The sequence below is a fragment of the Lissotriton vulgaris genome, chromosome 8, assembly GCF_964263255.1.
Source record: "Lissotriton vulgaris chromosome 8, aLisVul1.2, whole genome shotgun sequence".
NCBI classification, from domain to species: domain Eukaryota; kingdom Metazoa; phylum Chordata; class Amphibia; order Caudata; family Salamandridae; genus Lissotriton; species Lissotriton vulgaris.
In genome coordinates, this window is record NC_141696.1 from 1126415481 (window position 1) to 1126442725 (window position 27245).

At 45.3% G+C, this 27245-nt stretch overlaps 1 protein-coding gene across 3 annotated transcripts in view; it reads right to left on the reverse strand.

Annotated features, from left to right (window-relative positions):
- Window positions 1-27245, reverse strand: part of SETDB2 (SET domain bifurcated histone lysine methyltransferase 2) — a 535415-nt gene that overhangs the window by 57191 nt on the left and 450979 nt on the right. For all 3 annotated transcript variants that reach the window (XM_086934967.1, XM_086934968.1, XM_086934969.1), the window contains one exon: window positions 7712-8088. In XM_086934967.1, coding sequence (XP_086791093.1) covers window positions 7712-8088 — 377 coding nt within the window. The remainder of the gene's footprint in view (window positions 1-7711; window positions 8089-27245) is intronic.

A 27245-nucleotide genomic window follows, 5' to 3' on the forward strand; every position in this document is an offset into this window, starting at 1 on the left:
TACAAATGCATGGGTGGAGAAGTGTGGCTCAATGGTTAGAGCGGCAGACCCTGATGCAGAGGTCTGGCCCGGGACCAGGGTTCAATTCCCCGCCTCGGCGGGTCTTGGGCTCAAATTTCCACGGACCTGATAATTCTCGCCTCGGTCCCTATTCCAATCATGGAGTCCCACTCTGCAACTCTGTGCAATAGCTTGCTTAATCTCCACAACGGCCCCTACAACGCAAAGGATGCCTGGCCTCCACCTTGGGGGTGCCCAGGAGTGGACGCCTCACAGGGAAAGCCAGGATGGGTTCCACAGCGGTATTCGTACAAGTGCCTTGAGACCCTTGCGGGTGAGTAGTACGCTATACAAGTATCAATTTACATGGGTTGCCACCGTAGATGCAGACTGGAAACACCCTTATGGGAGGGAAACTGGCTCCCAGAGATGCAGAAACTGAAGGGCCTTGAGGTTTGGGATTTAATTGGGATCTCCAAGATAGGGGACCTGTTGTCAAGTGGTGACAATGTCGTTCTCTGCACTGTGGCAGGAATTCAAGATGAATGGGAACCAATTTCTGAAATATGCGCAGCTCCCCCATGCCTGCAGGCTGAAGGAATCCCTGGGGAAGCTATCCCGGAATTTGCTTCGCTGGAGGGTTGGCACCTCACCGAGGATCTTGGTAGAGGCGCGGTCTCCCTGACTAACGAAACTCTGAATAATAACATGCCAGACAACTTATATAGGCTGAGAGGAAAATGGGTGGAGCACCTGAGGGACCTGGAAAACATCGACTGGGAGGCGGTCCTGATGGCGATTAAAGAGAAGCTATGATTAATTCAATATAAAATCCTTCACAGGGTGTACTATGACAGAAGAATATTGAATGTGATGGTAAGGGCACGAAACCTGCACTGTCTGGGTTGTGGCGTGGGAAAGGGTACCTTCTTACAAACTATTTGGGAATGTCCACACATTCAGAATTACTGGAAAGTGATTACCCGAGAACTTGGCAAGGTGTTGGGAGAATCTATCCCACTCAAACCCAAGTTTATCCTCCTAGTGATCCCCAATGATGCTGACCTACCATTGTCTGGAATTTTGTTTTGTATTTTGGGCCTAGTAGTTGCGAAAAGAGACACGGCTCGATACTGGGGAGCCGGGGAAAGCCCGACCCTACAGGAGTTGAAAAAGGCATGAACATGTACATGTTGGTGGAAAAGATTATATATGACAGCAAGGGCTGCCCAGTACGTTTACAAGGTTTGGGGTGATAGGCTATCCTAATACTCCCTGGATCTGCTGGGCGAAGATGGGCAGTAACACCAACCTACGTCACAGTGGGTTGGTGTGCCAGGGAATGTATAGAGACGTTGTGAAAGACTGTACGTTTTCCTTATTTGTGGAATGATGACAGCTGATAGTTGTCTTCGCTTGGGGTGGTGATTGGGGGTTATTGTTTAATGTTTGCGTCAGTGTTTATACCCTTTTTATGCTGGCAATGTTATTTCCATATGTAACATGGTATTCTTATGTGACACTGCAGCATTATTTTAGATATAAAACAAAGTAAAAACATTTTTAAAAAAACAATTCTTACACACTTTTGGCAAAGTGACCAATCATCCTGAATGCTGAACACTTCTGTCTGGTAACAGGGCAAAATTTACTTGAGGCCACGTTTCATCCACTTTCACAACAATAATACCTAAGGAGCTCCTTTGTAGACTCATTCCGTTTAAAACACAATTTTTTTGTTTCGTGAACTCTTTGCCCTCAATCTTACTATCTCTTCTTGGGAATCCTTTAACTCTGCATTCAGAGCCTTGACACTGCGGCTGGACAATCCAGCTTTTTTTTTTAGTATCACTAATATAGCCTTAAAGTCAGCATCTCAAGGATCCACAACCTCTCCTGAATGGCTGGATCACAAGTGTGCATGACTACTTGATCTCTGATAAGTTGTTCCCATATATGACCAAATTTGCAATCCTCAGCTAATTCCTAAATGAGGCAAAGTATTCATCATACTATTATTCACTTCTTGTTTCTTTTGAAAAAAACATATATCTTACAATTCCAATACAAACTTTTGTTGAGAAATAGCTATCAAAATCTCTCAAAGCCTCATCAAAAACATTAACATTTCGACTCCCCGACACTCTGGTCATCTGCTCATAAACTTTTAAGCCTTTCGATTCCACCAAATGTAAAAACATCCTTTACTTCCATTATGAAAACATTTTTCCCTCTTCAGCAATTGTTTCTAAATGTTTGTGGAAATAAGCCTTCCATTCAACCCATTTCATGGATGGATTTTCTCCTGCAGGCCAAAATGTTTGTGGGTGTTGGAGTGAACAGTTCTTTGTCACCATGCTGGTAATAGGCTAATACAATTGTCACAACTACAGGACACAGTGTCCTTTCTTCAACCCTGGTAATGAGACTTATTCAGTGAACCCGGTCTGTGAATCTCCAAATAATTAAAAAAAAACTGCAAAATGAGGCGTCTTACTCTCACTAATTGCTTGAGCGCAACTGCTCGTCATGCAACAAATCCCACAATGTGTCAATTGCGAATTCCAAACTTTGACCACTCGTATTGTACCAATGGACTACGGCAACGCCCTGTATGCCGGCATCCCCGCCTACAGTCTGCGTCGCCTGCAACAGATCCAAAACCAGGCGGCCCGCCTGGTTTTTAAACTCCCCAAATTTCACCACTCTACCCCGCTCCTGAAATCACTTCACTGGCTCCCTGTGCGAGCCAGAATTGTATTCAAGCTTGCTTCCATCACCTTCCGGGCCCGACACGGACTCGCACCTGAATTCATCTCCTCCGAGATTGTTTCCTATGTCCCAACCAGAGAACTTCGTTCGTCCTCTCAGTCCCTCCTCACCATCCCACGCTATCGGAGAAAGAAGTGGGGAGGCTCGAAATTTGCCACCCTCGCCCCTACCCTCTGGAACTCTCTTCCCCTTGAACTCCGCACCACCACTCTTTACCCACAATTCCGTAAACAACTTAAGACCTATCTATTCACGAAATCTTTCGAATAACAACTTCCCTGTTCCCCCAGCTTTTTAACTAGGATCCGGTCAGTAATAGCGCCAAGAAACCGCAGGTATATGAGCGCTCTATAAGAAATTTTAAATTCAAATTCAAATTCAATATAAATATCCAATGAAGATGAATCAAGAGGGTGGCACGCTTATCCACATTGCGTGACCTCGCACTGGGACTTCTTGCCGCTGTGCCTAGTTTACGCAGCGTTCTAACACTGTATGATACGCATGATGATGTGGCAGCTCTCCAAGCCTGACGTAGTTACTGGCAGCTTGCAGGGTGCATAAGATGCCGCGCAGAGTAGAACAAACTAAAGAACGGCCACAGCGGTTTTGGGAGATGCACCCAACTGTGCCCATCTACTGTAAAGAACTGTCAGAGGTAAGGCAGTGTATCTTCCTTAAACACACCACTTTCCCACAAGGTGCACTTTCCAGTCCACTACTGCAATGTACAGATACCAAAATTTGTTGTATAATAAATCCACTGCACAGATAAGATTATTTTTCCATCCTTGTTTCTCATATCAAATGCATAAATCCATGTTCCTTATGTTGTGGGTTCGCTGGTGTTCCAGCCAACCAGTCGCCAAATTTGTAATGGGATGTCCACAAGTATAAGTATAAAATAAGATACTTTATTCCAGTACAACAAATACAGCAGTCAATCTTAGCGACAACGAAAGGTTGTACAACCAATCCAAATGTGTTAGGCCAAAGAAAGACTTATTTTTTTTATAGCATGTAACGTAGCACCAGCTTTTGAGGCAGTTTGTTCGATGTGATGAATCATGGAGAAGTTTGAATCTGCTATACTCTAAGCGATTTTGCCACGGTTAAGAAAGTCTGAGAAGAACTCATCACAGCTGAGTTCTGTAACCCAGCTTTACGGAATCCTTGTGTCATGAAGGTGTTTGATTAGGCTAAACTAAGTTTACATCATGTTTACCTTCAGGAAGTTATTGTGCATACAGTTTTATATTAGTTGAAGATGCAGCTTCATGGTACATATGTGCTGCACGGAAGTTACCTGTAGTTAAATCTGGGTATCCTTGGCATATCTTCAGCCACTCATGACTCTCCTGTCAAGATTTTCAATGGCTTCATGTAACGAATACAGGTGTAGAGCGTGTTAGGCTTAAGGAGTCATTCTAGTTCATAGTAATGGGAATCAAAATGTGATTGGGCCAATCTACCTTAATAGGATGTTGAGGCTGTACTGGAGTTGAGCCATGGATAACCAAGTTAATAGATTTTCCTTCTGAATTGAAATGCGTTTCAATAGAACTACCATGTAGTGTCGGGGGATTATTAGAGTTGATGTCAAAATTCTCCTGGTAGATTTTCTGGGTGTTCACTCGTTGTTGCTGTTAGATATTCAGTGAATTCTGCTACGGCAGTTTTGTGAGATCTAGGAGGATGAGATAGCACTATGACAACCTGTTTGCTTCTGAATTTTGCAATATTTTTTTCTCCTTGTTCCTAGATATGTCCCTATTTCACTAGTCTATGATGCTCAGTTATATCTCTGAGTGAGGGGCTCCAATTGACACTTGAGCAGCAACAGCAATCTGGTAACAAAAACACTTTTGTCATTACCTTAGTTTGTACTGAAAATAGTTATCCTATCTTTCATAATGGCGCATCTTTTTCTGGTTTTTGAACTCTTTAAAGTCAAGTCAGAGCTGATCTTATTTCCAGAAACAAAGGTTGCCGCTTATGCAAAATTTCTGAATTTGAATTCCTTGAATTTGTGGATTGGCTGGTTGAATAGACTTTGGGGAGAGACGCCCTGATACACTTCTGGGGGACAGAAATCGAGTTGGAGAGCCGGAGATCTAACAGAGAGCGGTGTGCTGTGGCTCTATTCAATCAGTTAGCCGCTTTTCAGCTGCGGCTTCCCCGCAGTGTACCTGCGGCTTTCCCGACCGCCCATGTTACACCACGCCATAGGTTGCACCCTTCTGGTAAACTGGACGGCCACTTGCTTGCCTGTTGCTTGTGTGCCTGACCACTTGATTGAGAGCAGAGTATGAGTTCAGTTTCGAATAAATGAGATTGCAGGCGACGTACAGTCAGAAGTGTAAACTCAGCCTTTAAACCTTTAACCCAATGACAGAGCTGAAAGGCGCTGTGTGGCTATACAGGACTCAGCGGCACCTCTTCTTCTCTCATGCTGCCCTCCTCTTTGCAACTGGTTGTCACTTGCACAGCTGTGCCTTTGTGACGTCTGACACTGGTGAGCAGCAGGATGTGGAGAGGTGGCCCACTGGACTATTAAACTGCTGGAGTGCTGCGAGCGTGACCTGCCCAAACCCAGAGGTAACAAAAGGCGGAACGTGACAAATAACGATGGTAGCATTAGATGTGGAGGTGGCCGGACTAGGTGTTGGTGCAGCTCCCCAGTGTGCTCCCCCTGCTTCTCATGTGGTTCATCCCTCACTGTCAGATTAAGGGTTAAACGATAACTTAATAGTGCAACAGCACAATAGAGCACTAGGATGAAGTTATTAATCCAATCATTAGAAGTAATCTTTGAAAAGCCTTTTGATGAGAACTCGTAACTTAAAATTACTTCATGCATCTCGTAGGATGGCCAACCAGGAGCCTCACCCTCGGAGGCGGAACAGACTGTCTGTCACCCCTTATTGAGTCACTGTGCAGTAATATGTGGGTAAAAGGTAAACTATCAGCCAACTGGGTGACCTCTGAAAAAATCTACACAAACCAAGGATTAAAACAAGGCTGTATTCTTGACCCTATACTTTTTAATCTATACATGGCAGATATAAGTAATTTAGTCCCCCCTAGGATCTGCCCGCCTCCCACAGCAAAGAGGAAAGTACAAATCTTACAATATGCAGATGATATGGTTGTACTAGATGGCATCCAAATTGCCCATCAGAGGTCACTCAATGTGCTTAAACGATATTGTGTAGAAAATGACAATATCATTAACCTAACAAACACAAAAACAATGATCTTTACTTGACATATGATAAAAAGGGCACCTGCTTTATTGGAGGCTCATGTATAGGAAAAGTAGAATGTTTTAAATACCTTGGCATGACGCTTAATGGAGGAGGTAGTAGGAAAGCTCAGTTAGAATCTCTGAAAACGAAAGCGAAGGACTGGTTGTGCAGGATGGGCAAACTTTAGAGGAATCTCACATGCCAAAATACCAATGCCCTACTAACGGTGGTTGCAAGTAAGCGGATGCCAACAATATCTTATGACGTAATGATGCTTAAGGACCATGAATGGTTAGACAAACAACAAGTTGGTTATCTAGATTGCACATGCCAAGCTCAAATTAGACTGGAATTTAAAACAATAAAGCAGGACTTGGCCATGAGGGCAACATTTGTCTCGTACTGTCAAAAATTAAATACAGCGCCAAGCGGTACGATGAAACAAGCCCTCTGGGAGAAATTCCAGAAGACTGGCTCAGTGTGGAGATCATTTTTGGCATCCTCTATTGAGGCTTAGTGCAGAGGACCTAATATGCAACAATGTATCATATAAAAAGACATCAAAACTATTAATGAAATCTGCAAAGATAATGTCAGCTGAGCAGGACATAAGGGAGCAAAGAGTGAAATCTCATGATAGTTGGGCAGTCAATCTTTACATCCCTGAGTATTTGAGTCTGCCTCTTTCCAATACTCAAAACACTCGCTTATTAGATTGCACTTTGGCATTATTCCAATGAGGTACTACTGGTATGGTCGAAAGAAGGATGAAAATAATATGCAATGCAGATGGTGTGGCCAAGCGGCGCTGGCGTGATCTGTATATGTGAAGTCTTAAGACCCCTGAGGCCTGTATGGCTTTGTCCAATGTTTGGAACCTTAAATGTGAGGACTTTTATGGCAGCTCTTTAAAAAGTGAATCAAGACAGTTATCAGGTCGCTTCTAAAAGTTTATGAAAGAAGCAATCTGCAATCCATAAGGCCCATTAATGATCTCAAAAGGAATACAATTAAATTTGTACATGCACCTACACGGAACGCTTTTTGGCCCCTGTGCTTTAGTTATGATGGATCAATAGTAATGACAAGATGACCCACAGGGCGTGGTGATGATACTGGTTTGGCTTATTGGAACAATGGAGCAAGGAGCACTTTTTTTTCGCAAGGAGCACTTTGATCTGGGAGATTCATGATGGATTTTTTTTTTTTTAATCTATATGTGTGCTGAGACATAATGATTTTAATTAATTGAACGTCAATAAAGTTCTATTCTCTATTACAAAATGCTAAATTGTATTTTCTGTAAAGAGACAAGACGTTGGCCATGCAATTACTATGGGTTTCAACACATTTGGTATGGGAGTTTATCTGACAGAGTGTTATCTATTAGTAGGTGGATTCCTCTTCCCGCTTTTGTAAAGGGCAATATCCTATTACAAGCAGTATTTGATTTCCCTGGGGTAATAAATGAAAAACCAGGGAATATCAGAAATGTTGTGCAAACAGGGCTGATTAAGAGCACATCTTCCACCAAGTGGGAATCCTCCAACCTTTTGACGTTTTAGTATTACTAGGTTCGACACTTGGCATGTTAGGCACACAAAGATTCAATTTAACAGTGAAGGTAGGTTCACTATAGAGGTTTACAAGTTGGTTGCTCCCAAGACCCCTAACACAAAGTGCATACTTACATTAAGGAAACGGCCCACGTTCCCTTCTAGTGTCGCATCCAACATGTATGTATTCTGATCTTCAATTGAATTGTCCGAGGAACAAGCTGAGCTTGCTGGAGGTTGAGAATAAGCCAAACGTTCTTCACAAATTGAAGAGTCTTGTTTTTGGTCTATATTGGAATCCGAAAGCGACTCACATTCAAGGTGTCTATTCACTGAAAAACTGATTACACTTTTGTTATCCAACATGGAAGTCCTCTCACACTTGTCATCTTCTATCCCCCGAAGAGACTGTCTTTTTCCTTTACTTGGAGTAAACTGTGATGGCAAACACTCTGAAACTCCATCAGAATCTTCATCCTCCACCTCCGGTACTTGCTCTTCAGAGTTTGAGGCTGGCAAGAAATGTCAAAGAAGGTTAAGTAATTGCATACGTATCCTAAACAAATACATGTTAAACACATTCACTCTCTGCAAAGAAAATGGTTATTGAAATAGTCATAACTCCACTTTAACATACCTTCATTGTCTTGTTGTCTGTTAGGCTCAAGATGCATAAATCCCTTACAAACATACCTAGTGATTTAGTCAATTATTTCAGTGCAAACCATATCAGAATTTAAAAGAATAACTCAATTCAAACTTAATATTGATCATTAACAACCAATCAACAGATCACTTAAGTGAATCATCTTTCTTAAGGAAGATGAAGTGTTTATAAACGAAGTGACTGATAGTCTGTCAAAAAACATATTTACCATCAGTAATGATATTCCTAGTGGATACTATTATCTTCCCACATATTCCTCACCTTAAGAATAAACTCTGGATGCCAGACTGGATCAGAAAAACCTTTCTCCCAGCAACAGCTGTCCGGTGCGGCTATCGGACTCCAGCTGTGGCTCCACCCACTCAGCATGTGAGGTCATTGGATTCTGTATGGGTCTTTCTAATGCACTAAAGTCAGTTCCCAGCATTTTTGCTATGACTAACTAAGGAATGCAAAATGAAACTGATAGTATTGCAGACTTCTCACCTTAAAATTGTGTGGGAAAACAAAACTCCCCTTCCCACAGAAGGTGGGACTGAGTAGCATTGAGTTAACGTGGCAGACATACAACACAGCCCTAATGAAATATATACTCACTGCATGCCTGAGCTGTTAAGCAGTTATGTTTAACAAATATATGCACAGAAGACCAAGTGGTCACCTTAAAAATATTATTTACTCAAATGCCGCAGTCAAGCACAGTAAATGCCACCATGGCCTTTATGGAGTGTACACAATTAAGCTGAAGGATCGTTCTTTCTTGGCCAAGGTGTACTCAATCTTTATAAAAAAGATGACCCAACATGAAATCGTATGTCTGATCACAGCTTAGCGTTTCTTGGATTCAGCAAAGCCCACAGTTCTATATATTATTGTCAATGTAGTAGGAGACCCAGATCCAATCTGAGTAATCTCTACACTGCCTTGGTAGCAAGCAGGAAAGAAAGATGGTAGTTGTAGGAAAGTAGGTTTCTGTTGCAGTAACCCCGCCCCCACTTTTTGCCAGATTTCTGATGCACTTTGACTTGTTGTGCCTTGGGTCCCGGCAAATCAGGTTCACAGGGCCTGTGTTCTTTCCCAAACCTGTACAATTGTACCCACAATTGGCACCCTCTCTGGCCACATTTAAGTCTCTTGTAAAAGGTAACATGGGTACCAAGGACACTGTGACGAGGGAATATCTCCATGGCCTGCAGCACATATTGTGCCACCCTTAGCGGTCCTGTACCTTAACATACACACACTGCCATTGCAAGCTGCAAGTTTGGGTGCAGAGAAAAGTAATGAGATGACATGACACACATATCTGTGTGCCATGCCTGCATCCCACTGCCTATAGTATAGATAAGTCACCCATCCCGCTAGCAGGGTGCACCATACCACTGGTGAGAGTAGAGTTGAATGAGCACAGTATCCCTACAGTGTCTAAATCAATTCTTAGACATTGTAAATGCAGTAAAGCCATAAAGATTATATGGTCCAGGAGTGTGTCTCTACGAACTCCACTGCACCATAATGGCTTTACTGAATTCTGGGAAGTTTGGTAGAAAACATCTCAGCATAATAAACCCACACTGTTGGATTTATTATGCAATGCACTCAGCGGGCATCTCAGAGATGCCTGTGAAAGACAACCAGTCTCTGGTGGGTTCCCTGACTGGTAAACACTAGCCTTCCCCCACGAGACACGTTTCTGGACCCCTGGAGTGGGAGCATTAGCTCTCTGAGCCCAGAAACAAACCTTTTCTGGGTCAGGAAGAGTCATCTGTGGCAGGGAAGCTTCAAAGGCCTTGCCGCCTTTGCAATGGGTCCCCCAGCCTCTCCTGCAATCAGGAGCAGGCTCCCTTCTGGTCTCACTCCTTTTCGGCAGGAACACAAGCGGGAACAATTACAACAGCCCAGAAGGTGTCCATACCTCTGCCAAACCCATTCCTCAGGTATGTTAGACGAGGTGAAGCCCACTCTTCAGTGCCCTCTCCAATCAGCATTAACCATTGGGCCCACCCCCTCACGTGGGGTGAGCACATCAAAGTTGTTGTCACCTTGAGGTCAGTAGCAGATTGGCTACTAACCCAATACCCCTAAAAAGCCCGCTAAATACAGTATTTAGGGGGCAGCCCAAAACCCAGATGGCAGATTTGAGGAAGAAAGAAGGAGGACCGAAGAGCCGTGCTGACCCAGGAAGGAGAAGAGGACACCAACTGCCTTGGCCCCCCTCTACCGGCCTGTCCCATCCACGACCTGCCTACAGCAAGAACCACGTTGAGTCCAGTAGCCAGCAACCCTCAGAGCCCGGAGGACCTGCCCTGCGACCTGCCACTCTCTCTTCCAGGAGGTCAGATTTGCTCAACCAAAGACTCCCCTCCAGAATCCAGATTCTATCGACTCTGTGATTCTGCACCACTCTGCACCCGACGACCACGGGTCGAGTTCCAGTGGCCCAGCAGGCTAAGGAGGTCTCACCAGCGATCCTGACCTGAGATTCCCCTCAAGAGTCTCGATGACGCCAATTTGGATTCCCGGCCCAAATTATTGAAAGCTACAAAATATCTACCAGGGAGCCTCTGCTCAGGTAATAATTAATGCTAAACAGGCCGGGAAGATAAAAGTAAATCGGGGGACTAGACAGGACTGCCCGTTGTCCCCCTTGCTCTTCACCTTTTTTATTGAACCTTTAGTGGTAAGGATCAGGGACAATGCGGCTATCCAGCCCCCTATCACTGGCATGTCAAAGCTAAAGCTGTTTGCCGACGACATTATCCTATATTTAACACCTAATAAGGAGAATGTTGAAAAACCTAATGAGGGAGCTCAAAGATTATGAAAAGATAGGGGGTTATAGAATTAATGCTAGAAAAACGGAGGTCCTTGCTTTAAATACCAATCTGCATTTTCTTCCTGCCTATTTGTGGGCCCAAGCTGCAAGAAGGGACCCAATTAGATATTTGGGTATCTTCGTGACCTGCGAATGCGGCAAACTTTTTGTCTTGAACTATACTATAATGAAGAATAAAATTAAGAAACTGCTAGATCAATGGCTTCTACTTCCTCTTTCATTAATAGGCAGAGTATCATTGATAAAAATGTCAGTTTTACCACTGCTTATATTTTTGTTTAGCAACGTTCCAATTAAAATTAATTCATGTTTTTTTAAAGAGCTGGATACAATGTTGAGAAGATTTATTTGGGCCAATAAAACAGCGAGAGTCAAGCTACCTGTGGTGCAACTTTCAGTAGATCAAGGAGGTTTGGCTTTACCCCATATAAAGACCTACTATGAAGCAGCTTTTTTTGATATAGTGGCAGGATTATTAAGGACTAATCAGACTAGAGATAACTTTTTCCTCGAAAAAATGTTACAAGAGGCAGGTTCTCGGATTCCAATCTTTTTAAAAACTGCAAAATTCCCAAAGAGGAGTAGATATAAGACATTAAGGGAATATACGTCAAGACTTCTGCTCCTTTTTAAAAAGTACGGCTCCGATGGCTCCCAATATCTGAGCTTAAGTGAATGTACTCAGATAGGTCTTCAAGCAAATTTAAACCATATACAAAATTGGGTACTTTGTGGACTTCGTGAGTTGAGACATCTTGTAGTCCAAAACAGGGTGATTAGCTGGCAGGAGGTGATAGCCAGAGCAAATAATCCCAGGCGACTGACTTTTTTCGAATATCTACAGATCATTTATTTCATTAGAAAAAATATAAGTGGCCTATTCAATTCCCCCAATGTGTTGATAACAGCCCTCTATGGAGGAAAAACAAAGGGATAGGATATTGTTATAAGATGCTCCACCGCTCTGGACAAATTGCTTTAGTAGATAGACACTTAGACAGAATAAGCCTATTGACTCAATGTAATTTTTCTTCTAAGGGTAGGGAGGTTCTGTGCCAGCTGGGAAATAAATCCTTACGTGCAGCTAATTATAAGAGGATGTCTTTTTTTATCACGCTGGCTAGCGTATTTGACACCGGAGGCCTTGGAGAGGATGTACCCTGAAGCCGAGAATAAGTGTTTTAGATGTATGGCTGATGGCCAGGGAGGGTGGCACCATATCTTCTTCGCTTGCCGACAGTTAGAATCTTTTTGGAAGGGGATATTTGCGGATCTTGAACAGGCCATCGGGAAAACACTCTTGCCAGTGGTAGAGGTGGCCTTATTTGGTATATGTAAGGATAGGAGCAGGTTCAACAAAGCTGAGGAAGTATTTATAATCATATCATGTGCAGTCGCTCGATCTTTAATACTCCAAAACTGGAAATCCAGGGAGGTTCCATCCCAATTAAAATGGTTTAATAAAATGAGGAGGACCTGTCATTTCGAAAAAGCCTATGCTGGTAGGGTGGGAGCTATCGGGAGATTTGAAAAGAATTGGAAATACTTCGGGAATCTAGAACAATTGAAAGGGGGATGATTCAAAAAAGAAATTTGAGATCAGATAAGAATGTTTTTATTGCTATCAGCCGCCTCATCTAGGAATTCAATATGTTTTCAGGCACATTTGCACTTTATTAGCTTTTCATGCTGATTTGCACCATTATGGCACTAGCACTTTTAAGATTGCACTTTATTGCATTTTTTGCACCTTGCTGTAGCACTTTGATCTTATAAATTGCAAATTTTGCACATGATTTCTTTGGAATCCTTAATGATAATATTGGCTGATTATGTTTCGATGAATTTTGCTCCCCTTTTTATCTCTTTTTAACCTCTCATTTAATAGGAAAAGGTTTTTCTGAAATGTATTGAAATGTATTGATATTGAAATGTAAAGTGAAGTTTGTTTTATACCTATTGCTCTGGTCAATAAAAAATGTATAAAAAAATAAAATAAAAGAGTCTCGATGACGCCTGCAGTCTCAACCTGAAGGGTCCCCACGACCGGAGCTGGTAAGAAAATCCCAAACCCCCTACAGCCTTGGGTGGCCCAACCGACGGTGTCCAGGTATCCCCCAAGGTCCCAATTTTCCTCTCCAGCCGGTGGTCGCCTTCAGAAAGACCGAAGGTCTCTATTGGAGAGCACAGGGTTCCTGGCGCCCGTTTTGCACCTTCTACCTAGTCGCCCAAGTGCCACTGGTGGTGCAGCTCCTGTGCTGGTCGCTGGTCCCTGCAGTGCGATCCTCAACTCCAGGAGCTTGGCTCCCACAGCGGAGTGGCCTGCTCATCAGCAGACCCTAACCGAAGGCCCCCTTATGTTATGTTATGTTATTATAAGCTTGTAGAGATCTATATCACCCAGGGGTATCTAAGCGTTGTCAGCGGAAACACAACATCAGTGGGTACAGAAGCCAGATCACAGAGGTCCCCACGCCTCCTCAAAAAGCACCGTCTTCAGCTTTTTCCTGAACAGCAATAGGTTTGTTTTCTTCCTAGGTTCCGCAGGAAGATGGCTCCATGCCAGGGGTACAGTGCTAGAGAAGGCTCTGCCGCCCTTGGATGTAAGGTTGTACCGAGGACAAAGTAGGTTACATGCCTCAGCCGACCGGAGGGACCTAGTAGGTAGGTACCTGGAGAGCCGATCTTTGATGTATTTAGGGGCTGAGCCGTAGATAGCTTTGTGTGCAATGCAGAGACTTTTAAATTTAGTTCTTTGGGCAATGGGCAGCCAATGTAAGCTGCAGAGTAGGGGCGTAGAACGAGTACGCCTAGGTTTATTAAAGATAAGCCTGGCCGCATCATTCATTACGACCTGTAGTCAGGCCAGAAGGTTGTATGGGAGGCCATAGTAAAGGGAATTACCATAGTCCAGCCGTGCCAGAATTAAGGCGGAGACCACCAGCCTCATTGTGGAGAAAGATAGAAATGAGGAGAGTTTCCGCAGCTGGCGAATCAGACTCACACAAATGCCCACCACAGATGATACCTGCTGAGTCATAGATAGTCGGGCATCAATTTTGATGCCAAGGCTTAACTGCTGGCACTGGAAGTGGCCCTAATTCAGCCGGCCAAAACTGGTCACACCAAGGATTGGCAGCTGTAGTGATTGCCAGGACTTCAGTTTTGTCTGGATTTATTTTTAGGGAGTTATTCGACATCCAGCTGATTGTGAATTTGAGTATGTTCTGCATTCTCAAATGAGCCTGAGCAGTGTCGTCAATCTGAATCAGAATCTGTGTGTCGTCTGCATAATTGTAGACTCTACAGTCCATCCTGTTCAGTGACGCGATCAGTGGCTGAAGGTATATGTTAAAAAGTAGTGGTGACAGAAACTAACCTTGGGGCACACCGCAGGTCAGTTTTGCTGACTTGGAGACAAGGTCGGCAAGTTGCACTCGTTGCGACCTGTCTTCGAGGAAGGATGTCAACCAGGCAAAGGCTGTACCCTGAATCCCCAAGTCCTTTATCCGCGATAGAAGTTGGCAGTGGTTAACGGTATCAAATGCCTTGGATAAGTCCAAGAGGATCAGGGCACAAGGTTTTTTATTATCAGCCTTGAGTCTCAGGTCGTCCAGCACGGATAGCATTACCAGTTCCGTGCTGTGGTGAGCTCTGAAACCCGCGTGGTTGGGCTCAAGGAGGTGGTTACTTTCCAGGAAGTGGGTGAGAGAATGTGGAACATGCTGCTCCAAGATTTTCGCAAGAAAGGGAAGCTGGGAAATTGGCCTAAAGTTCTTTAGGTTTTTTGGGTCCGCAACAGGTTTCTTAAGTAACGAAACCACCCTTGCCTCTTTAAAATTAGAGGGCACTAGTCCCTTCTCTATGGTGTGATTTAGTAGCGTGAGGACATTGGTGGACAGGGGTCAGCTGGAGAGCCAGATTTCACCCGGTTCAGTATAGTCACTAAACACTCCTTGGTTAGGGCTGGTTGAGCTGATAATTTTTGCGAGGTGAGTCTGACAGGGGGTGGGAGGGGTTCAGTAGAGAACGGGAGGATTGGAATCTGATTGATTTCTGTGACCAATTTCTTGATTTTATTCATGAAAAAGTCTTGAAAGTCCTGACAGTCTTTGGAGTCAAAGGAAGGTTTTGACTCTTTGATAGTACGTAGGTCATTCAGGACTTTAAAAACTTCTTTCTGGGGGTTAGCTGCCGTTTGTATGGCTGTTTCATAAAATTCGTCCTTCCTCAAACAAATAGCTTTTTTATAAAGTGCAAGCTGCAGTGTATAAGCCTCGCGTTCCGTGGGCGCACAGGACTTCCGCCAGACTCTTCCACGTTGACGTAAAACTTGCTTTAGATCCCGGAGATCTTTATTAAACCATCCTGCGGCTTTGCCCTTGTCTCTCATTCTGATTTTGTGGACAGGGGCAACAACCTCAATGGCTTCTTTGAGTGAATCCTGCAGGGCGGTGCTTTCAGTGTTCACATCGTCACTTGGTGACAGGGGGTATGTGGTATGTGATAGGGCAGTTATTAAATCATCAGCTTTAACCTGCTTCCAGCTACGAAGGAATTTCCACTGTGATTTAGCTTCTTGCTGTCCTAACAGGAGAGGAAAATGGCCTTCAATCAGGTAGTGATCAGACCAAGGACAAGGGGAGATCACCGGGGGAGCTAAGAGAGGGCGGGAGGACCAGATCAGGTCCAACGTGTGGCCCTTCAGGTGGGTTGGCTCCTCAACTACCTGTGTGAGTCCCAAGTGTGTAAGAACTTCATCCAGTTGGTTTGCCGGACTATTCTTCGGGGTGATTTCCCAATGAAAATTAAAATCCCCTAATACCACCAACCCTTCATAGCGAGTGCGGAGGTCCTGGACCATCTTCAAGAATGGTTCCATGAACTTAATAGTTGTGCTTGGAGGGCGGTAGACTAACAGGAAGGTCACACAGTCCGTAGGGGAGCAGAATTTCACGCCCAGGACGTCTACGCCTTCAATACACTCAGAGTATATTGTTTCCGTCTTTAAGGTGTCGTTAAAGAGAAACGCAACACCACCCCCCATGACATTATCTGGCCGGTTGGCATGAATGGCGGAAAAGTTCGGGAGTTCAAATCCCAAACTGACGAACATTGGGCCCTGCACTCTGCACCCGGTTGCTCCAGTGCTGCTGTTGGTGAAACTGGAGTGCCCCCCTAGGCCTTGGGGGACCTTGGTCCTAACTTCCATAGCTCACCCTCGAGAGTTGAGTACTTACCTCCAAAACCAATAACCACTTTTCTCTTGTAGGAATCCAAGTTATAAGATTTTGAGCTTAAACTTGTTTTATGTGTTGAACTGATAATGTATGGAGAAAAGTGAACTCAATTGCAAAGTATAAAAAGTTGCACTTACCTTGTATGTACAACACTTAGGGTGTGGTATCTGGGCATACCACCCCCGGTACTCAAAGTAATCCAAAGTAACTCAAAAGTAATCTAAAAGTATTTACTGTATGATACAAACTGCATTTAAAAGGGATACATATCTGTAACATTTGTAATTTCAAGCACAACTGCATTACCTTGAACAGTCTTGCATCTCGCAAGTATCTTTTATTCACCTGTGCCAAGTCCTGCTTGGTTCTAAAATACAACATAACTATATATTTATTATATTTCCCTAATTGGTCTAGATTCTGTCTCGGAGTGTGTGGATACAATAAATACTTAACACTAAGCCTGGGCGTAGTTCGCGTAGCCGCACTCCGCGGAGCTACGCGAAGATGCACTTGCACTCCGCGAACTACGCATAACTCCGCGAACATGGGTAGTAGCTTGCTTGACCCGTTCGCGAGCCGTTTTTCGTCTTTGGGAGCACCGTGGAACTCTGGAACCTGCTCGACACCACATCTCCAGACGTCGCCTTCCTCACGGAAACATGGATGAACGCCTCCTCAGCGCCCGACATCGCCGTCGCCATCCCGGACGGATACAAGATCACCCGGAGAGACCACGTCAACCAGACAGGAGGAGGCATCGCCATCGTCCACAAGAACACCATCCGCATCACGACCAACTCAGACGACACCCTCACAGCCGCCGAACATCTTCACTTCCAGATACACACCGACCCCAAGACCACACTCAGAGGCACCCTCATCTACAGACCCCCAGGACCTCGCACACAATTCAGCGAAGACATCGCAGACTTCATCAGCCCACACGCCCTCGCCTCCGCTGACTACATCCTCCTAGGGGACCTCAACTTCCACCTGGATGACAACAACGACAACACCACCACCACCCTGCTGGACAACCTCGCCAACCTCAGACTCATGCAACTGGTGAACACCCCCACTCACTACGCCGGACACAGGCTTGACCCAGTCTTCTCCTCCAGCAAGTACATCTCCTTCTACCACTCCACCGGACTCCACTGGACAGACCACAGCTGCGTCCACTTCAGCTTCAGAAAGACCACGACTCACCACCACCCACAACAGGTTCCCCGTAGGAACTGGAACAAGATCACCACCGACCAGCTCACCACTTCACTGAGCCAGAACCCTCCCGCCAGCTCAACGGACCCCAACCAAGCAGCCAACAACCTCACACAGTGGATCACCAATTGCGCTCGCCTAACCAGCCTCGACCACTCGCAGTCCGGCTTCCGCGCCAACCACAGCACCGAGACCGCCCTCATCGCAGCCACTGACAACATCCGAGCCCTGCTCGACAACTGGGAAACAGCGGCCCTCATCCTCCTGGACCTCTCCGCAGCATTCGATACGGTCTGCCACCGCACTCTAGTGCAGCGCCTCAGCAACATCGGAATCCAAGAGAAGGCACTGGAGATGGTCATCACGTTCCTCACCGGAAGAACCCAGAGAGTCCGCCTCCCCCCGTACAGATCCAAGGCCACCGAAGTCATATGCGGCGTACCACAAGGATCATCAGTCAGCCCCACCCTCTTCAACGTCTACATGAGACCCCTCGCAGCCATTGTACGCCAACACAACCTCAACATCATCTCCTATGCCGACGACACCCAGCTGATCCTATCCCTCACCAACGACCCAGGAACCGCCAGAACCAACCTACACGAAGGGATGAAAGACGTAGTCGAGTGGATGAGGAACAGCCGCCTGAAACTGAACTCAGACAAGACGGAAGTCCTCATCCTTGGATCATCACCCTCCGTCTGGGACGACTCCCGGTGGCCCCCTGCCCTGGGCAGCGCACCCAAACCAACGGACCATGCACGCAACCTGGGCTTCATCCTGGACTCCTCCCTCTCAATGACCAGACAAGTCAACGCCGTCTCATCATCATGCTTCAACATCCTACGCATGCTACGAAAGATCTTCCGAAGGCTCGCCACCAAAACCAGGAAGACGGTCACACAGGCACTCGTCACCAGCCGACTGGACTACGGAAACACCCTCTGTACCGGAACCACAGCCAAACTCCAGAAAAGACTCTAACACATCCAGAACGCCTCTGCAGGACTCATCTTGCACATCCCCCGACACAGCCACATCTCCGGACACCTGAGAGACCTTCACTGGCTCCCCGTCAGCAAGAGAATCACGTTCCAACTCCTCACCCACGCACACAAGGCCCTCCACGACCTGGGCCCCAGGTACCTCAACAACCGCCTGACCTTCTACACTCCTACCAGCCAGCTACGATCGACCAGCCACGCCCTCGCCGCCGTGCCACGCATCCGAAGATCCACCATGGGAGGAAGATCCTTCTCCTACCTGGCAGCCAAGACTTGGAACTCCCTCCCCATCCACCACCGTCTGACCCAAGACCACCTCTGCTTCAGGAAGCAACTCAAGACATGGCTGTTCGTGCCGTAGCGGACCCCCCTCCCCCAAGCGTCTTGAGACCCTCTGAGTGAGTAGCGCGCTATACAAATATCCTGATTGATTGATTGATTTATTGCCTGCATGCTCGGGATGTGTAGCGCACGAAGTTACCCATGAGGTTTGTCCCGCCCGCTCGCGTCCCCTTATTTCCGGTCACTACTAACGTGTTCGCGAGTTATTCTGTGCCAGATTGCAGTTTCTGCGTGTTCGGCAACTCGATCTTACCGACAAGCATCCTCGCGCACGCGAAAATGCTATTGAGCGCGCGAGAACTACGCTACGCAGCAGTTTGCGGAGTATTCGACAACTTCGCGTTCTCCGCGGAGCGCGGAGTTGCCGAAACTCCGCAAACTCCGCGAACGGAGCGTAGTTCTTCACCCAGGGCTACTTAACACTCCCTCTGGATAAGCCTATCTGCTTGCCCACACCACCACAAAGAGAGCTGTTAGTACTTATCTAATTTAGTCTCTGCTATTCCTCTGAGATCTCCCTCGACTCTGTGCACACTATACCTTACTTTGGTATAGTATATACAGAGCCATCTTCCTACAGTAGTGTTACACATTGGCACATGTGGAAGCCAGAAATAAGGCAGAAACAATAGACAGGGCCAGCTTGTCTGGGTAAAGGACAATGAATGGAGGTCACACCACCAGTGTAGCTGTAACTCGGTGACCCTGCTGGCTGAAGTGACTGCCACTACAAATGTAGGTTTCGGAGTAACCAGGCAAATTGAACAACTGTGGATTGGTTCAAATAGTGAAGCCAAGAGAAATATTAACATCAAATGTTATATCTCACTGCAGAACATTATAAACAATAAAGGGAATGAGAGGAAATAAATGCAACAAGCCTTTGAAAAATCCCACCACCAAGAGTGACTTGAATAAAGAGAGTTGGTCAGGAAACCGAAAGTAGAAAAAGCAGCCAAATATCCCTCCGCGGTAGGGAATGCCATCCTTGTTGAGTAAGGTAGAGAGTAAAGAGAAGAACATCAGAAAGTCAAGTCTTAGATGTGCTCATGTACGGACACACACCAGGAAACACAAATTTGGTCCAGTGGCTCGCACACACCGACTAGGCAGCTGATTTTTGGACACAGCAAACACAACAAGATTATGGACCGAGTGCTGAAACTTTTCAAACACTCACCCCCAGTCACAGATCTAGGTTTAATCCATTGTTCTTTTGCTCACTATGCCACCCCAGTTTGGACCCAGCCATATGCAAATCAGTCTTGACCCTGTTTCTCATGGGAACAGACCAGCCCGGACTGCTAGGGCAGGTCCTCCCTGGACCGGAAACAAGCATCCCAGGGACCAGTTTCGGGGTATTACCCTTCATCTGCTAGGCTAGTTTTCAGACACCAGAAAAACATCTGCTACTTCTGGAAGCAAGCAAAAGGTATCCGACATTTCTCAATCTCGACATGTGCAAATAAGGTATTTGAAGATTGGGGTGTAGAACCCAACCAGTGTACAGGGACAGCAGATCTATTCTACGAGGGAAGGAAGAGGGAGCCGACTGCTGAGTTTCAACAGATCAGCACATCAAATTATTTTTGCCCCTGGAGAGATCAGAATCAGCTGTGCATGATCTTCTTAAACCATCTGTGGAACCTTTAAGAGCAGAGGGATTGGAGGTATCATGCAAGGCAGACGCTGCAATAAGCTGAACATGAAGGCGTCTCTCAAGGAACCATTTATAGGAAAATGCAGGGCACAGAAGAGGCCTGTGGTTAAGAGAACTGCAAAGGGATATATCAATTTGATGAAGATCATGACTATCACATTAGGATTAAGCTCTCATTTATGGTCTTCTAATGTGAAGTGACTTATGGCATCTGTCCTTACTTTCACAGTGCTCGTCAGATGGGCTGCCAAGAGAAAATGACTCCTGCAGAAGCCATTGCCACAGATGTAAGGTTTAATAACATATGGTCCAAGAATCCACACTGACCCCCTGCTCCTATAATTGATGATGGTGGTGTGGCCCAAAAGGATCAAGTGACACTCCCCAAAAACGGTTGGGAGATAAGCCTTATGGGCACGACACAGTGCCTGCAACTCTAGCACAATAATGTGCAGCCATAGCTAGGAAGTGGCCCACTGTGCTGTCTTCTCCCATAGAAGAAGTCTCAGGTCAACAAGGACTTCATGACATCGGTGAACTGCGACTGCAGATGTACGAAAGAACGTCCAACGTGAGGGTAGAGGGGCACATCCACCGATGCAGATTCAAGAAGACATGATGGAAGATCTCTGAATCAGCCCCTGATGGTGGAGCTACTGTCTTTCTAGGTACCACCGAAGGGCACAATACAACAACAGACTGGAGAACTACACAACTGGGATCAAAGGGATCCTATCTTTAATATTGCCAATTTACTTAGAAGAAGGAAAGGCTCTCAAGCAAATCGTGTCCAACCCCACACCAACAAACCACACCCTCTGAGTGGGAATGAAGTGGGATTTCTGAAGTTTCAGAAGATAAGCCTCAACCATGGCATTCATATTGAAGATGACTCATGGAGCAGTCATAAGAATAAAGGGTAGTACCTAGAATTGATAGTGTAGTGACCCCACTGCGAGACACAGGTAACATCTGTGAGCAGAAAGGAATAGGAGATGAAAACAGGTGTCATAGAGATACAGGGCCAATATCTATTTCCACATATTGAGGACCAAATGGGCCTGGCTGTAAGACATGATTTTGAACTCCCGCGAAGCAAAGATTTTAAGAGCGTGAGGTTCAAAAAGCGTGTCAGACTCCCGTACTTCGTAGGGCCAAAGAGGGAAAGGATAAGTTACTTACCTGTAATCCTAGTTCTCTTCCAGGGGTATACTCATCAAAGTCGTAAGCACTGAATAGTCCCGCCCACGTGCGGGGACCCCAGAGCAATAACAAATATTGTGCATATATTTACATAAAAATGTGTATATATATATATATATATATATATATTAATCCAAAGGTGCCATGAGTTTCGGAGTCGCACACAAAAACAATGCGGAGCCCCCATGTTGTGAAAGGGTTCTTTATTTCCTTGAAAGAAACCGGCATGCTCCTTTGAAGTTTTCTTCTGGGTCCTACGCGTTTCAAGGCTCCTGCCTCTTGATCACGGACCAATTTGATTGCGGACAGCCTCCTTTCTGCAAACCCCACCTTTAACCACTTGTGACCTGCCCTCAAGTGGACTGACTCCGGTGTGCAGACTGCAGGCATGCTGGAACTTGTAGGCTTCATCTGCAGAGAGGCGCCCACCATGCAATCCTTTATTTGTATTTTTAGTTTAAAGTTCGACCCTCCAGTGGGTGCTTCGAAGAAGGGAACCGGTTTCCATATTTAAAATGATGAAGCCTACAAGTTCCAGCATGCCTGCAGTCTGCACACCAGAAGGCCGTGTAAGGCCACGCCCAAGGGAGGGCAGGTGCTAACTATTTGAAAATGTATCATGCTGCTGCTTCATTTTAAACTTACCAAACCACTGATGAAGAGAGCCTCTGACTCTCGAAACGCGTTTGGCACTGATACTAGACTGAGAGTGTCTTTCTGTTCCCAGCCTCACCAGCATGCTGCAATAAAGATGATGTCTGACAAACAGCTTCCGAGTGGCCAGTCCAATGTTGGGTCCTGGATGTGGTTGGATGTATAGCGGCTCCCAAAGTCGCGGACTTGGCCCTTTGAGAGAATTTTCAACCTGGCTGTTACGAACATTGGTTACAGCACTTTACAGGCGGAAGGGGAGCGAACGCTATCCAGGCGTGCGTGCGTTCCCGCACCTTGTTGCAACAACAAAGCAGGGTGAGTCGAGGTCAGAATGTGTCACTGTCACCTGACTGGGATGTATATATGGACAATGTTTATGAAGGGCGCATCCACTTGGATTAAATAACTTTGAAACTACAGCACCCAGAAGGCCGTGTAAGGCCACGCCCAAGGGAGGGCAGGTGCTAACTATTTGAAAATGTATCATGCTGCTGCTTCATTTTAAACTTACCAAGCCACTGATGAAGAGAGCCTCTGACTCTCGAAACGCGTTTGGCACTGATACTAGACTGAGAGTGTCTTTCTGTTCCCAGCCTCACCAGCATGCTGAAATAAAGATGATGTCTGACAAACAGCTTCCGAGTGGCCAGTCCAATGTTAGGTCCTGGATGTGGTTGGATGTATAGCGGCTCCCAAAGTCGCGGACTTGGCCCTTTGAGAGAATTTTCAACCTGGCTGTTACGAACATTGGTTACAGCACTTTACAGGCGGAAGGGGAGCGAACGCTATCCAGGCGTGCGTGCGTTCCCGCACCTTGTTGCAACAACAAAGCAGGGTGAGTCGAGGTCAGAATGTGTCACTGTCACCTGACTGGGATGTATATATGGACAATGTTTATGAAGGGCGCATCCACTTGGATTAAATAACTTTGAAACTACAGCACCCAGAAGGCCGTGTAAGGCCACGCCCAAGGGAGGGCAGGTGCTAACTATTTGAAAATGTATCATGCTGCTGCTTCATTTTAAACTTACCAAGCCACTGATGAAGAGAGCCTCTGACTCTCGAAACGCGTTTGGCACTGATACTAGACTGAGAGTGTCTTTCTGTTCCCAGCCTCACCAGCATGCTGCAATAAAGATGATGTCTGACAAACAGCTTCCGAATGGCCAGTCCAATGTTGGGTCCTGGATGTGGTTGGATGTATAGCGGCTCCCAAAGTCGCGGACTTGGCCCTTTGAGAGAATTTTCAACCTGGCTGTTACGAACATTGGTTACAGCACTTTACAGGCGGCAGGGGAGCGAACGCTATCCAGGCGTGCGTGCGTTCCCGCACCTTGTTGCAACAACAAAGCAGGGTGAGTCGAGGTCAGAATGTGTCACTGTCACCTGACTGGGATGTATATATGGACAATGTTTATGAAGGGCGCATCCACTTGGATTAAATAACTTTGAAACTACAGCACCCAGAAGGCCGTGTAAGGCCACGCCCAAGGGAGGGCAGGTGCTAACTATTTGAAAATGTATCATGCTGCTGCTTCATTTTAAACTTACCAAGCCACTGATGAAGAGAGCCTCTGACTCTCGAAACGCGTTTGGCACTGATACTAGACTGAGAGTGTCTTTCTGTTCCCAGCCTCACCAGCATGCTGCAATAAAGATGATGTCTGACAAACAGCTTCCGAGTGGCCAGTCCAATGTTGGGTCCTGGATGTGGTTGGATATATATATATATATATATATATATCCTCGCAAGTTTTACCGTAGTAAGTAATACACGCACTCAAAAGGGTACAGCTTGGTGAAGTTTTATTCCCGAAGTCCGCTACGCGTTTCAGCACCGAAATGCCTTTGGGAGTAAAACTTCACCAAGCTGTACCCTTTTGAGCGCGTGTATTACTTACTACGGTAAAACTTGCGAGGATATTGACATTTCTCGGCGGTGGGGGCCGCCGGCCCTAACACGCCACCTGACGCTGGGAACTGGATCCCAGGAATCAACCCTCATGAAGTATTTTTTATATATGTATATATATATATATATATATATATATATATATATATATATATATATATATATATATATATATATATATATATATATATATATATATATATATATATATATATATACAGCCTGAAAACATATTACTAGGCTCACACTGCCATAATTGCATTGTAGATCTTTTACATTTGAGAAAATAAAGAAACATACATCATGATATTTTCATGAAACAGATAAAGAAAACTGCTTTCAGTTTGCTTTGAAAAACCCAGCCTTTATTTTCAAGGGTAAAAAGAAAAGATCACAGAGGCAGATTAGCCCAGTGAGGCTGCATATAGAACAATTGGAAAAACTGGTGCCGTGCCTTTAAGACCTCCAGGAACCCCCAGGCTCCCATCATGCATAGGTGACAGTTAGGTCAGTTCTTTTGGACGGCGTATAACAGTGTAAACATAGCATGGGTAACAGATACATATATATGTCCATGGTATTCGTCCGGGGAGGAGGGAGGGTTGCTTATGACTGATGAGTATACCCCTGGAAGAGAACTAGGATTACAGGTAAGTAACTTATCCTTCTCTTCCAGGGGATACTCATCAATAGTCATAAGCACTGAATAGAGTAGCAAGACCATCCACATACCCTGCGGACGAATACCAGACATCATAACCTGTTTACAGAACATATATTACCCAAACAAATTTCTTAAGGATGCTTGACCAAATTGAGCATCTGCTTGAGTGTCAGAATCAAGGCAGTAATGGCATGCGAAAGTGTGAACCGAACGCCAAGTGGCTGCTTTACAAATTTCCTGAATAGGTATATTTCTAAGAATCGCTACCGTAGCTGCTTTCCTCCTTGTGGAATGAGCTCTCAGCTTGCCCGGGAGCTGGTTGTGTGCCAGCTGATAGGATAACATGATACATGACACAATGCATCTAGCAATGGAACTTTTAGAGGCAGGAAAACCAGTGTTCAATGGACCATAATTAACAAACAACCTGTCTGCCTTTCGTACACTCTTTGTTTTAAATAGATAGGATTTTAACACTCTTTTTAGATCTAGAGTGTGCAAAGTTCTCTCAACAGGAATGACAGGGTTCGCAAAGTAAGTAGGAAGAGTGATTGACTGGTTGATTTGAAATTCTGAGACAACCTTAGGAAGGAACCTTGGGTGAGTTCTAAGCACCACTCTATTCGCATGAAAAACAAGAATAAGGCTCTGAAGAGCACAAGGCTTGTATCTCGCTCATATGGAACAACAGGAGAGTGAGGGTATAATTAAGAACACTCTTTTACCCCTTCCGAAATGTACAATAATCAACAGAAGAGTGTCAAAGTGAACTAAAATGAAAATAACAGGATTATGGACCAATAAGTGTCCATAGACAGAAAGAAAATTACCACCGTCTAGAGAAACAAGAATGAAGTAAAGGAATTAGGTGCATGTGCTCAGTGATAAAAAAGAACCCTCAGGCACCGCCTGTGAAGGTCGGTAGCCAATTGTCTTCATTGGGTTTCCAAAGGTTGAAAAAGATGTGAGGTAGTGATAAAGAAGTGCTTTAAAAAGAGCATTGGCTACTCATCACAAAATAACTTTATTAAGAGGGTAGCTCTAACTCTGGTAAAAACAGTGCAAATTAAAGGACTGGTGAATGGTTGAGTTAGTTTGAACCAAAAAGTCCTAACTGAAGTGAGAAGAAATCAAAGATGGTCAACATGTTTCTGCTTAAGAGCTAAAATTCAGCTCAGCATTCGTCAGGACCACAGGACTCTATCAAACCCCTAGATGGACATACGCTAAGATGTCCAAAACTAAGGTGTAGAGAAAGAAGAAATAAAAATAAAAAACTAAAACAACCTGATTAGTGTGGACTTTCTATATTGGGTAATTGTCCCCGCAGTCTCACCCCAAGGGGGAGACAAAAAGTACTAGTAAGCCCTCAGTGGGACCTCATGGGTTGGCGGTGGGGGGAAACCTTCACGCTCGGTCCATTTTCTCCGATGCGACTCCCCGCCGTTTAGACCTAATTAGACCGCGACCGCCGCCCGTATGTCCATCTAGGGGTTTGATAGAGTCCTGTGGTCCTGACGAATGCTGAGCTGAATTTTAGCTCTTAAGCAGAAACATGTTGACCATCTTTGATTTCTTCTCACTTCAGTAAGGACTTTTTGGTTCAAACTAACTCAACCATTCACCAGTCCTTTAATTTGCACTGTTTTTACCAGAGTTAGAGCTACCCTCTTAATAAAGTTATTTTGTGATGAGTAGCCAATGCTCTTTTTAAAGCACTTCTTTATCACTACCTCACATCTTTTTCAACCTTTGGGAACCCAATGAAGACAATTGGCTACCGACCTTCACAGGCGGTGCCTGAGGGTTCTTTTTTATCACTGAGCACATGCACCTAATTCCTTTACTTCATTTTAGTTGTATCTCGCTCACCCTGCGAGCAGATGTGATTGCCACGAGCAAGGCAGTCTTCCATGAAAGATGTTATAGGGAGGCTTTGTGGATAGGCTCGAATGGGGGACCCATTAACTTAGAGAGAACCACATTAAGCTCCCAGGAAGGAAATGGAGACCTAACTGGTGGGTAGACCTTGTTTAGACTCTCCAGGAAATCCTTAACAACTGGCATCTGAAAGAAAGAAGCCTGAGTGGGAGACTTTCTATATGCTGTTATCGCTGCCAGGTGAACATTGCAAACCTGCTTTGGCCTAATACAGTAAGTATGGTAACAGTACCTGTTCCCGACCTCAAATAGGGTCATGACCCTCAGCAGTACACCAGATGTAAAAACACTTCCCCTCAAAAGCGCAAGACTTTCTTGTAGA